Raw genomic sequence first — 14,342 nt, forward strand, 5'->3', positions numbered from 1 at the left:
AGAACCAGCAACTAAATCATCCTTCTATGTAGACAAGGCCAACTACAGCCTGACCCTCTGTAGGGGTAGGAGATGCTCAAAGGACATTTAGTTAAGTAGGTTAAAGGAGTCAGCTAGATAATGCTGACAACCAAGAACATGGAATAATACAGAAGGCTCCTGGCACAGTAGTTCTAAATGCAACCATATATGTATCACCCCTCCCCCTTGGTAGAGCACATTAACAACAGTACCTAAAAATGGAGATTGCGAGGTAGATAAGACAAGACTGTCAACAAGTAGCATGGCCTTAGCACACTGGAAAGGGAGAAGCACACTGGAAAGGGAGAAGCATAAGAGTACAAAAGGATCCCAATCTTTGAAGATGCATTGTGAAGGAAACATTTTTGGATGAAGAAATAAACTAGGGATTCCAAGTGGGCATGAGTTGAAAACTGGGTATCAAGAATAAGACACAAAAGATCAGAACCCAAACAGAATTAAATATAATGCAATAATTCAGGATTGGATTATAGCTCCTTAAATTTTCAGGCCTGCCCATTCTTGCGTAGGATTTACACATGGTGGTAAGGATAAAAATGGCTCTATCTTAGTGGAGAGGACAGGGCTGAGACCAACACAGGAGTTGATAAGAGAGAGCAATGTAAATTTCACTGGCTTGACAAGGGAGCCTGCCGAACCCTTGTTCAAACACCAGTGGTTTTAATAGAAAATACTGAATCTCTATGTTTAAACAAAGCTTTTGTCCTCCTCTACTAAACTCTCAAAGAAAAATGACAAGCCTAGAATTAGCATTCAACACTGAAACATGTTTCTTGTAGCATGTTATGAGCCTCTAGCTGAAGAAGCACAAGAAGTCTCATCAAACGTACACCATACAACCATGACATTTCTGAGAGGTAAGGAGATCAAGATTCTATTCTGGGCTACAAAACAACCTACTATCTTTCTTTTCTTCTAAGTCTATGAAGTAATCTTTATGTTTTCAATATGAAAAGTCAATGGACAGTACATTTTTAGCAGGAAAAAAACCTGCAACATTATTCAAATGGGTAAACATAAATTCTGCTTTTAAAAGGCCAATACATACACAAAATAATTTAAAGTAAAATATAAAATAAACAAAAACAACATTCTTATTTGGAAAAGCACTGTATATGTTGCAGACTAACAGGAAAGATTTTATACCAAATATTGCAAATATCACCTAAATCCTGATAGTTTTAATTTTTAAAAGTTGTTAGTCATTAAATGAACTATCTTTCTTCTAAAAGAATACTCCCAATATTTTGCATTTCAGAAATTTTAATAGTTTTATTTGGCAAAGAGAAGCCTAAGAATTTTTTAAAAAACATTTCGAGAGGGAACATCCTTTTACCATAAAATAAATTTGTGTGATTTGGGAGGACAAATTTCAAATGTATATTTTTTGATATATGTGCCAATTTTACAATTAATACAAAAAAGATAAAGTTAGTTGAAATATTTTAAAAATGTAAAAACCAGTCCAGGCAACGTAACTATACAATCTTGCTGTAAAAGTACTTATATCAAATTCTGCCCAAAATATGTATGCAATATAGTAAATTTTAGTTCTTCAAGTCATTCTTCACTGCCGGCTGGCTTTGCCATTTTCTGCTGTCTCCATTCTGAAAAACAGAAGGAAAAAATGAGCTGGTAAAATAAAATGTTCAGTAACTACTCATATTTTTTCTCCAACTTTCACACGAAATTAAACTTTATATATTCATAGGACAAAAGAACATCAGTCCTCTAGAAAAGGACTACAATTAGGGTCCCTCTGGTTACTCTGCCTCCCTTGTTTCGCAGATGAATGAAAACTGAAGCTCAGAGAAATAAACTAATTTTGCCAAGGTTTCATTTCAAAGGCCACTTTTTCTATGATAACTCGTCAAGCCTAAAGCAAAGGGAAAAAAACCCCTACCATTTTGCCAAAAATTTATTTCCTTTTCTGCTAAATAAACTCATTTACCAATACATTTTCAAGAGGTCTTCCAAAAAGGATATTAAAATAATCAGAACTGACACTTATTCAATTAAAATCAACACTCCTAATACTGTATTACTTGATAGAAAGGTATTTCTCCCCTATTTTTTTTTGTAAGATTCAGTATTGTACATTAAGTGTTCCCCGATTTTTCCGTCTATGATGTCTACTGAGCAATGAAATGCTCTAAGGAGTAAATACTTTCAGGGTTCCAATCAATATAATCAAGTCTTTTATAAGTACCAAGAATCAAAGAAGTTAATTTTTTCTCTTTATAGGTAACATGTATCAACTTATTATATTAGTAATAAAAATTGCTGAACACAACAGCAGTGTTTACTACTTTAATTTTTAATAAAGCAATTAGCAAAACCAGCTTCTACAATATGTAATACAGACCCATTTTCCTCTTTAAGATGTTGATATAATTCAGCTCTGTTATTAACAGAGTTCAAACGTCCAGCAAACTCCTGATGTTTTCTGGAATTGGCAGTATTGATTCTATTACTCCATAGGGATAATAAAGACACTGGCCCTGTTACATGTAAAAAGAAGAGGAAAAAGGCAGAATAATTCATTACTTCAACATTTACAAATTTAAAAAACTTACCTTTAATTCCATTGTTCATTTTATATAATTAAAGCAATATAATCCTTCCTTTATTCTAAATGTTTAGGGGTCACCAAGACCCCAAGACTACTAGTCTGGTGATTTGCTGGAAGGATTCAAGTAATTAAACATAAAGTTATAGTCTGAACTAAAAATCACTGCTGCAACAGAGTAAGAATATACAGCCAGATCAGTAAAAGCAAAAGATACACTAAGCAAAGGACAGAAGAATCCACTTGCAGGCTTTCTATGTTCTCTCCCTACAGTAGGGGTTTACACCAAGGGCACAGTCCCTCCAGCAGCAAAAATGTAGCCATGCGTGCACAAAATTTTTGCAGGGAAAGCCCGTGTAAGATTCAGAATCCTGGGTTTGTTTGTTTGTTTGTTTTTAAAATGTTTTATTTATTTATTCATGAGAGACACAAAGAGAGAGGCAGAGACATAGGCAGAGGGAGAAGCAGGCTCCATGCAGGGAGTCCGATGTGGGACTTGATTCTAGGACTCCAGGATCACGCCCTGGGCCAAAGGCAGGCACCAAACTGCTGGGCCACCCAGGGATCCCCAGAATCCTGGGTTTTTATTAAGAGCTGGACACAAGGGCATTCTCCACCAAACTACAATTACCAAAAGTCCAGACTCTCAGGTGGAAAGCAAGTGTTCAGTTCAGATGTAAGACCAAATAACATCATCATTTAGGGAATGTTTTAAGAGCCAATTTCCCAGATGCTAACCAAAGGCCAAATTTGTAACAAATTTCTCTTTCCTGTATAATATGAGAAAAAGGCAAAGCACTAGCACAGCCAAAACAATTTTGAAAAGTAGAATAAAGAAAACCCACTACCTGATTTTAAGACTCTGCTAATAGTGATCATAAAAGTATCACATTGGCAAAAGGAAAGACACATGGACCAATGGAACAGAAAACCCAGAAATAAACTCTCACATATAAAATCAACTGATACCTGATAAACATACAAAGGCAACTCAATGAAGAAAAAGTAGTCTTTTCACAAATGCTGCTGGAACAATTAGGACATTACATAAAAAAAAAAGAACATTGACTCATATCTTACACCATATGGAAAAAATAAAAAAAACTAACTCAAAATGGATCATGGCCTAAATGTAAAATCTAAAAGTACAGAACTCCTTAAAGAATATGTAGGAACAAACCCATGTGACTTTGGGCAAAGCAAAGATTTCTTATAGATAACACCAACAGCATAACCATAAAAATTTTTTTTACATACTGGACATCATCAAAATTGAAAACTGCTCTGCAAAAGTCACTGTTAGGAGAAAGACAAACCAGACTGGAAGAAAATACTGCCAAATCACATACTCAACAAAGCATTTGTATTCAGAAAAAATAAAGAATTCTCAAAATCCAACAAAAAACCCTCAGCCCAATTAAATATAACCACAACACCTGAATGATCCCTTTATTATTAAATATGTACAGATGGAAAAAAAGGAATTGGAACGAGGCTCCATCAGTCATGAGGGAAATAGGAATTCGAACCACAATGAAATACTACTATATAACCTAATAGAAGAGAAAAAAAAAAAATCCAACAACTGCTTTCGAGAATGCAGAACAACCAGAACTCTCATTAATTGCTGCTGGGAATGCACAATGATACAGCCAGTTTGGAAAAATGAGTTGGTAGATTCTAATCAAGCTAGTTATTTCAATGGGATAAAAAACCCATTGACAAACACACAATGCAGATGAATCTCAAATGCATTATGCTATGTTAAATAGGCCAACCTCAAAAGGCAGCATACTTTGTGCCTTTTTCAGAATGACATATTAATGAAATTATAAAGTATGCTGCCTTGAGAAAACATCAATGGTTATGAGGGGCTGGGGGTAAGGGGAGTATAGGATGATTTCAAAGGCGGAGTCCTGGGCAGCCTGGGTAGCTCAGCTGTTTAGCGCTGCCTTCAGCCCAGCATGATCCCAGAGACCCGGGACCAAGTCCCACGTTGGGCTCCCTGCATGGAGCCTGCTTTTCCCCCTCTGCCTGTGTCTCTACCTCTCTGTCTCTCTGTTTCTCATGAATAAATAAACAGAATCTTTTTTAAAAAATAAAACAAAACAAAACCCAAAGGTGCAGTACTAGAGGATCTTTTGGGTGATGGAACTGTTTTTTTATACCCTGATTGTGATGTGGGTTGTCCTGCAACTGTATACACTGCCTAAACGCACAGAATTGCACACCAAAAAAGAGGTTAAATGATTGCATATACATTTTCCAAAACTGTATTAACAAAAGTCTTTTCTTTTTCTTATTATAAAACTAATACAGGTTCATTAGATAAAATTTAGAAAACAACATATAAAAGAGGAAATAAAATCATCCATAATACCACTGCTCTAACAACTTTAAATATTCCAGTCATTCTTCAAGGCCAATCTATATCAAGAAAATTACATTTTGGTTTTCCGGTTATTGCATCATACAAAGAGAGCTGAAGAGATTTTCACCAAATCTAGAGGGCTTGTTTGGAATAGCCCATGTAGAGTATACATCAGGCACAAAATTCATTTTGGAGAGTCCTGGGAAGTCATTTTCCAAAACAAATGAAACTCAAGTATATAATAAAAGGCCCATAAAATTTGCTGATAAGAAGAGACATGTGACTTAGGTTTTAAAACAGAATGGAAGAAAAAACAAATTTCAAGTACTAGCCTTGAAAGGAAAGTTACAAGGTTTGAAAACAGCAATTTGCACCCAAGTTGCTTCTCATTCGGGCCACTCTATACAGTGCCTCCTGTGTGAAGCATTAGCAATCTATTTAATTTAATTTAAAGTGACAAAGAAATAAAGTGAAAAGCGGTTTAAGTGTGTATTCAAACTTCTTTTTAAAAATAAAATGGAGATCATGGTATAAATGGCTTTGTAGCCTGCTTTTTTTTCCCTTTACCTTCTATTTTCATTCATTTACTCATTCAACAAATAATAGCTGAACTTTTACTATGGGCCAGGAAATTGAGTGGTAGTAATAGAACAGTAAATTTTAAAAAGCCCCAGCATTTTGGGCACCTGGCTGACTCAGTTCATAGAGCATGAGACTCTTGGTCTGGGGGCCGTGAGTTCAAGCCCCACATTGGGCATAGATCCTACTTAAAAAATAAAAAGCCCAATCTTTTAAAATGTTTCAAAGTAGTAGTAGAGGCAAGATGTCAAGCAATGTCAGTGCAGGACTCTAAGTGCTACCCCTGTGTAATCCTGGGATGCAATCGAAGCACCTAACTTAATTATGAATGGAGGTTAGGGAAGTCTTTCCTGAAAAATGACTTAAGTTGAAATCTGAATGATATACATTAGCAAGAAGAACAATAATCATTATTCTTGAGCTATACAAATTCCACCCTATGGACACTGTTACTTAGTTATTTTCTTACTAATAGTGTTTTGGTTGCTTGTAACTCTTTGCCACTAATAAATAATTTTTACAATTCTATTTTCCAAGGAACATCGAAGCATTGTTTAAATTAAACCTAAATTTGTCATCCTAATCAACTGGTATATTTTGGCCTGTAAGAAATAGAATAATTTATCAAGACATTTATTTATTTTCTAGGCACCCTGGCAAATGCCTGAAAGGCAAATACAAGATTGCTCTTGAAGAGACATGTGACTTAGGACATGTGACTGATTTCAAAGAAAACAGTTAATGGAGAGTATTTACATGCATCACATTATATATACAGGAAGAATATACAAAAAATAAACAAGACATATATATAGGCAAAAAATAAACAAGGCATTATATATACAGGAGGAGTATACAAAAAATAAGGCTTTTCCTCCTAGGGAAAAAAAATCAAAAATCATATGCCAAAAATCGTATGTCCAGATCCCAGGTGTTCTTGCCTTAAGAGAGGCATGGTGGCAAAAAACAAGACAATTTTTTGTTACACCATTTGCCATTTATCCTAAAAAAGACTAAATCTAATTTATCTTCAAGACAACTAAAGTCTACAATGTCAGGAGCCCCCAAACCCAATTCGTATCTCTGATACCCAGAATTCCTTCAAGAAGAAATTAAGCATTTGAGTTGATAAATAAGAGAAAAAATGAAATGAAAATATTGTGGCTTTTTTCACAATGAAAACATTACTTATAATACCTTTACTGAAACTCACTCAGTGACACCACACTGTAGTCAGGTAATATTAGATATTTCCTTAAGTTCAGAAGGAGTTTAAGGAAAAGAGTTTGTCTTCAACAAACCTAGCATACTTAGTATCGAGTCAGAACATAAATGAATTCAAGTTTACATAATTAAAATTTCCTAAAATACAGACTTTACAGAAGTGCTTATTTTCCAACGGCTTCTTTAATGAAGGTATGACACTACCTTTCCTTTAATGCCAACAAATAGATTTTTCTGCCTGTATTTTCCAAGGCTGTAAAGAGAATCTCCCAAACAGCATCCAGGAATAGTTTAGTAGTTCTTCCTCATATATACAACAATATTAAATGACACTGCAGAAAACAAACTAAATTGGAAAACTTTTTACAAACACAGTTACTACCATAGTTCTACTCTTTTTTTTCTTTTTTTAAAAATTATTTTATTTATTCATGAGAGACTCAGAGAGAGAGAGAGAGAGAGAGAGAGAGAGAAGCAGAAAATACACGCCAGAGAGAGAAGCAGGCTCCCCATAGGGAGCTCAAGGCAGGACTCAATCCCAGGACCCCAGGATCACGACCTGAGCCAAAGGCAGATGCTCAACCACTGAACCACCCAGGTGCCCCTCTAGCCTACCTTTTGATTTTTCTACTGGTGGAGTTTCATCCATGTCGACAAGGGGCTTTTTGTTTGGAGGTTCTGGGGAATCAGGCGAATCTTTTATAATTTCAGCTTCAGCCAATTCTTCTTTTCCACGTTCCAGGATTCCTTTTAATCTTTTTGAGGGACAAACAATAAAATTTAAAGTTTAAATTTTAAAAAATCTGACTGGTTCAATAATTAAACTAGACTTTGCAAATTAGTTTTTAAAAAAGATAAGCTGTCAGAGGAAACCTAGAAACTAATCAAAAGATAAACCTCAACTTAAAATCAGGTAAGAGAACTTAATGAATTAAATACAAAGTTTCCCTTTTCCTTCATCATAATAATGTAATGATTCAGTAATATAGTTCTCTGTAAAATAAAACATGGGCGGAAAATTTAAGTTAAAATTAAAGTTGACAGAAATGTCATCTTTGGAAGAAATGTTAAAATCCTATTTCAACTTACAAATAAGATTAAGAAATCTACTACCATTTGTGCTCTAGTTGATGTGCTGTGGGAATGTATTCACATTTCACAAATTAAGAACTAAACTCCATGCTCATTTTGAGTTTCATCGGAAAACAGAAACTTTCAGGATACATAAAAGATCAGTGGTGTCTAAACAAGAATACTTCCCCCTGCCCCCTTTTTAAAGTGAGCTAATTCTGTTTCAGAAGTTCAGCAGCCCTAAGAAAGAAATGAATTTCTATGGTCAAAGAGAATAAAATGTTCTACTTATTTTTGGATGAAATGATATGATTTCTAGAATTAGTTCAAAATATTCCCATGTGGGTGGAGTGATGGTGGGAGTGGTGAGGTGAGTGGTTGTGGAATATATGAAATAAGATCTGCCATGAATTGTTAAAAATAAATGAGTAACTATTTGTTCTATTGTTGTATATGTTTGAAATTTTCCATAGTAAGTTCCGTTTTGTTTTTAAGGGACTTACTAATATTGCCATCATAGTATTTACCTGATTCTTTGCCTGATTTCTGGCAAGGAGATGTAAGACAAAACCAGCTGAAAAGTTATGATATTTTTATTTAGAAGCCTTTATTACTTTTAATGTCTTTTAAAATTTAACCTTGACATTACCATATAAATCACAAACTAAGGAAAAAGAGTATATTACTGAGGAAGGTTTTCAGAAGTAAAACTATGCTCTTCCTCTATGTTTTCAAGGACATCCTGTGTCTATTTTTATAACAGCACCTTCCACACTTTGCTATACTCAATGACTTACATTTCTATCTCTACCATAAGACCGTACATTCTTCCAGGGCAATAATCTTACACTAAATGCCTGACTGGGGGGAATCCCTGGGTGGCTCAGCAGTTTGGCGCCTGCCTTCCGCCCAGGGTGTGATCCTGGAGTCCTGGGTTTGAGTCACACATCGGGCTCCCTGCATGGGGCCTGCTTCTCCCTCTGCCCTGTATCACTGCCCCCCTCTCTCTGTCTCATATGAATAAATTAAAAATCTTAAAAAAAAATAAAATAAATGCCTCATTGGCATTTAGTATTTATTGAACAAAGAAATAAAAACATGTCTGTGATATTCATAACACATAAAGTGAATAGATACCAAATATGGTATATTATGATTTTCAGAAGTTCATTAAGAAAAAATTAAACACTACCTTTGCCCCAACAGTAAAAAAGAATTACAACTCTTTTTTTTTTTTTTTTTGCGAGAGTGCCTGCCCACAGGGGTAGGGTGGGAGGAGTAGAGGGAGAGGGAGGCTGGATGTGGAGCCTGACAAGGGGGCTCCACCTCACAACCCTGAGACCATGACCTGACCTGAAACCAAGAGTCAGATGCTTAACCAAATGAGCCACCTACGTGTCCCTACAACTCTTAACCCCATGACATTTTAGATTTTAAAAATGATAAAATCATAGTTAAAACAAAATAAACATATATTTAATGAATGGTTTGAATGTGTTATACATAGCATGTGACATGCCAAAAGACACCATGGTACTATATTATCAACAAGTCACCTCTCTGAATCTTGCCAAGATTTTTCCTGTTCATAATCTTTCACTGCTTTCTCTGATTTGTCCTCTTTGTCCTCCCTCTTTCTTCCTCGTTTCTTTCGTTCTTCTTCTTCTGGGGGTTTGCTCCTACATGCCATCAGACATTCCAAGACTCTCTGATGTTTCTCCGAGTTGTTGATATGAGCTCTGACAAGAGTTTCTAATTCATTCCACATGATACGGTATTGTTCATCTCTGAAGTAAAGATTTAAAATAAGGTTCTGAGAAATACTCTTTAAACAATATTGAAGTGGCACTTGCTACTGGTAAAATAAACTAAAAAGAATCATTAAACATGGACTTTTTCTTCTTAAGACAGTTCAGGATGTGATTCTAAGTTATAAAATCCAATTCTGCTATTCTAGATTTTATACCATCTCACCTCAATCATATGTGTGTGTGTGTGTGTGTATACACACACACACACACACACACACACACATATATATATATACATATACACACACATCCAACCATATAATTTACACATGGAATAATTTAGGTTAAAAAACAGTATATATCAAATAAATGGGATATATCAAGAATGTAAGAAAAAAGAATTACCTTTTAGGGCCTTTTCCTCTTGTACCAACTGTGGAAATAGGTAGAGGATCATTTTTCCTTTCCATATCAACTAAGTTGTATATTGTTTTTTGACAGTTCAACACATCTTCTTCTGTCAAAGATTCTTTTACAATAACACTGGCTAATGGAACTACCTGTTGGAATTTTTTTAAGAAATAAAAAGAAAATCTGTCTTGAAAAACAAATATCAAAGCATCTAGGTAGAACGTCAACTGATTTTAAACATCACCATGGTGAGATAACCTATAACCATCATTTCAATTTTCTAATTCTTTTAACTGTAGCAGACTCACATATTCCATTCTTTGCTCAAGAAATGGCATCTGTAAAGAACATATAACTAATCTAGAAAAAAGGCTTTTGAAAACTATTTAATACTTACCGCTTGCATGTTAAAAATGGTGGTTTGTGAAATGATCATAGGCCAGTAACGGGTGTGTTTTTCTAACTGATCTTTTGCTCGTTCCAAAGGGATCTCAAGACTTCCATCGATTTTATATCTGGGGTCTAGAAAAGGAGTTAATCTGTTTTCCCTCATAAATTCACCAAAATCCTAATGATAACCAAATAAAATAAAATTAGAAACTATTTCCTAATGTCTCAGTGTGGATTACATGTAATAGTCTGTTCCCCTGATGTCTTCTGCCCTGTGACATGCAATAGTTTTTCCTCTAACAGCCCCCTTAGTAATCTTTTTCCCTTCTTCTGAACATGAAGCCTATCAGCCTTTATTATGGTAGAGATGAAGAAAGCCTCAAGTACAAAAGCATTTATAGTTTTCTACTTTTTAAAAGCCCAGAAACGCTCATTTTTCTTCACTTTTATAGTTTTACTCTTTTATATCATATACAAAGGAAAAGGTTAAGCATAACATCAAAATGTTAACAGTGGTTATCTTTGGATGATGGAATTATAGGTAATTTATAGCCTTTGTTTTTAAAAGACATCTGTTATATTCCCTAAATCTTCTACAACAAATACTTATTAGTTTTCTTATTAAAAAAAATATAAAAATAATAAAGAAAAGCCTAATCAAAAATCATTACCTACAGCATACACTTTTGTGACTTACAAAGTATGTTCCTATACATTAATCACATTTAATTTTCACAACTCCCTCAAAGTAAATAACCATGAAATACCAAATATAAAAGAGGGGAGGGGGACTGAAAAATTAAAATCAGAACAGAATTTCCACCCCAAATAGACACAACTTCCTCGTATATACCGTTAAGTGACCAAAATTTAATGTTATTTCAAAGTAGCAGCAACCAAATACTGAAATGTTTTTATTTGCCATTAAGTTACTAGAAAATAAACTTCCATCTGAAATATCAGTCAAATCAATTTCCATCCTTTCTTATAATTCCAGGTATCAAGGCTATCTGTATACTTCTAGATATACACTGAATATAAAAGAAAGACTACACAGTGATAAGTAGTTCTTTTAAATATTAAAGAAAGATCACCTAATTAAAATAATAAATCAGCAACTTCTCCAAACCCCATTTTGTCACAGATCTTAGCATGTTAATAGGCATTCAATAAGTACTTGCTGAATGGTGATAAGAGTCAAAACACAAAATTTATCAATATTAGAATCTTACTGTGATCCGGTAGTCTGTAACTCTGCCTCCACATCCTTCACTAATTGAAGGTGGATCTTCTAGAATGGATCGAGAACTGCTAAGGACATGCAAAAAAATCTCTCCTCCGTGGCTACTAAGCATATGACTAATGACTTTGGAACCTGACTTTCGTGGCTGTTCCAATAAAACAGAACGACCTGTCAAAAGCAAGATTACTCTATCAGTGATGAAGTTCAAATAGGCTTTAATTTTTTCCCTTAATAATTATGTCTAGATTTTTCATTTCATTAAACCTCACATTTTAAGCAACATTGCTAATTCAGTATATCTGCATTTCAAGTCCTAAAAGTCTAAATTCTAGCCTTAGCTTTCTCTCTTGGTCACTCCAAGCTTACATAATTACATAGTTTTCCAAAGTAAGTATAGTAGTCTCTGGCTACTTTTTTTTTTTTTTAATTCTGACACTTTTTATTTTTTTACTTTATTTAGCCATTATTTCTTTTAAAAAACAAGCACATGCATCACTTCTTGCACAAAGGGTACTATCTGCAAATTGGTGGGTTTTTTGGGGGTTTTGTTGCTGGTGGTGTTTTTTACTTAGAGAATGTCCCAGGGGTCACTCTTAACAGTACAGAGATTTTCCTCATTTCATTTTGCAAAAGGATCCATTTCTGGGTGGAACATGACTTAATCTGTCCCCCACAGCTGGACATTTAGAAAAATTTTGTTACCAAGTTTTCTATTAGAACAGGAAGACTCCCTTTCTTCTGTAATCCCAGAATGGTTACATTCTTCACACATTATAAGTATATAAATTTTTTTCTCCTGGACATCAAGAAGAAAAGTGAGACAACTGCTGGATAACTCTCCAATTACCAAAGCTACACAATATTTGGGGGAGAAAGCAGTCTCCATTCAATTCCACAATACCTCCTATATACCAACATGGTTATCATAACTACTTTCTATTTCACATGACCGAAGGTTATTTATTTTTAAGATTTTATTTATTTTAGAGAGAGAGAGCACAGAGGGAGAATGAGAGGGAGAAGCAGGCTCCCTGTTGAGCAGAGAGTCCAATGCAGGACTTGATCCTAGGACCACAAGATCACGACCTGAGCCGAAGGCAGACACCTAACCAACTGAGCAACCCAGGTGCCCCTACCGATGGTTATTTAATCTGAACTTCATACAATCTGATAATGAAATTTTGCTTAATTTTGATCTGTTATATCAGTGGTTTCAAAGTTAGTTCATAACAATAATCACTGGGAAAGCTATTAAGAATTTAAATCTAGTAAATGGACTCTAATAATTTTTAATTTTCACACAAGGAAACTACAGATTTAAAGTCCTATATGAAAGAATCATATGGCATAATACTAAAAATCTGTTTATTTAGATTAAGGTAAACTGTGCAAAAAGAAGACCATATATACTATGCAATTCAAAATTCAGTAGGCCAAAATAAATAGTCTGTATTATTCTACCCAAAAAACCAACTTAGACTCTAACAACCAAATTTTTAAATTAAATATATCAAGTAACACTTTTTTATATACAACAATCTGAAAGACATAAAGTCATCTTATTTTTAATTTTTATTTATTTATGATAGTCACACACACACACACAGAGAGAGAGAGAGAGATAGAGAGAGAGGGGCAGAGACACAGGCAGAGGGAGAAGCAGGCTCCATGCACCGGGAACCCGATGTGGGATTCGATCCCGGGTCTCCAGGATCGCGCCCTGGGCCAAAGGCAGGCGCCAAACCGCTGCGCCACCCAGGGATCCCCAAGTCATCTTATTTTTAAACATTAGTAAAACTGCTAAAAGGGTACTCACAATTATGTAACTTTAGAAGAGTTTTGGGAGGTAAAATATGTTTAGACTATCTTAAAAGAGCTTTCTAGAGTTCAGATTTTCACATCTCTTACTAATAATTTCACTTGTATTATTCTCAGACAAAACAATTAAATATTGAAAATTACCATTTAGAAGAAAATTAGTAAGGCAGGAGGAAGGTCTACTATTTACGTCTACAGGTGAAATTCGGTAAGCGCCAGTACAATAGTGTAATTCTGAAATGGAAAAAAATACTGATTTCAGAGAATATACAGGAATACTTCCACAATTAAAAGAGGATAAAGAATGTTCATTGAGCCCCTAAAACAATGAAAACCAAAAATTCAAAAAGAAACAGACTAATGAACCACACACACACACACACATACACACACTTTAAGAACTTTTGGTTTATTCTTTTCTCTTTCAATTTCTTTATAATACCTACCAATGTTATTTGTCCTGGGTGTGCACCACTTTAATGTTATTGTTTCCTTAAATGAACCTTCTCTACTGCTGCCACCTATGTGGGTATCACCTTTAAGAATAAACCAGAAAAACATTACTAAATAGGTCACAATCTGCAAATTGTTTACCCCAGACTTTCAAAAACAGTTTAAACTCTAGAAAAGAAAATACTTTTGGGAGAACATTTTTATACAGTCTTCTAGAAAAATACCATATGGAATTTGGATACTAGCTCTGATTAAAATAAATATTCAATTTTCCTCCAAAATTTCTCAATAATTAATTTTATCATTTCAGTCACTGCACTGGAAATCAACAGCAAAAATTTCAAAAAAAATTTTAAGAATCTACAACTGCTCTCCTCTAACACCATTAAATAAGATAACATGGTTATTAAATACTGAAAG

The 14,342-nt window shown here is 34.5% G+C and overlaps 1 protein-coding gene across 4 annotated transcripts in view; it reads right to left on the reverse strand.

The window, feature by feature from the left end:
- Window positions 1-1,300: 1,300 nt before the first annotated feature.
- INTS13 (integrator complex subunit 13) overlaps window positions 1,301-14,342 on the reverse strand; it is a 29,269-nt gene continuing 16,227 nt past the window's right edge. For 3 of the 4 annotated variants that reach the window (XM_055318892.1, XM_055318896.1, XM_055318894.1), the window contains 9 exons: window positions 13,916-14,005; window positions 13,614-13,703; window positions 11,641-11,819; window positions 10,416-10,586; window positions 10,013-10,167; window positions 9,413-9,643; window positions 7,401-7,540; window positions 2,408-2,543; window positions 1,301-1,649 (listed from right to left, as the gene is read on the reverse strand). In XM_055318892.1, the coding sequence (XP_055174867.1) occupies window positions 1,610-1,649; window positions 2,408-2,543; window positions 7,401-7,540; window positions 9,413-9,643; window positions 10,013-10,167; window positions 10,416-10,586; window positions 11,641-11,819; window positions 13,614-13,703; window positions 13,916-14,005 (1,232 nt within the window). In that variant the 3' untranslated portion in view covers window positions 1,301-1,609. The remainder of the gene's footprint in view (window positions 1,650-2,407; window positions 2,544-7,400; window positions 7,541-9,412; window positions 9,644-10,012; window positions 10,168-10,415; window positions 10,587-11,640; window positions 11,820-13,613; window positions 13,704-13,915; window positions 14,006-14,342) is intronic. The other variant, XM_055318895.1, reaches the window with a different exon arrangement.

This window comes from Nyctereutes procyonoides, unplaced genomic scaffold (genome assembly GCF_905146905.1).
Source record: "Nyctereutes procyonoides isolate TBG_1078 unplaced genomic scaffold, NYPRO_anot_genome, whole genome shotgun sequence".
Taxonomy (NCBI): Eukaryota; Metazoa; Chordata; class Mammalia; order Carnivora; family Canidae; genus Nyctereutes; species Nyctereutes procyonoides.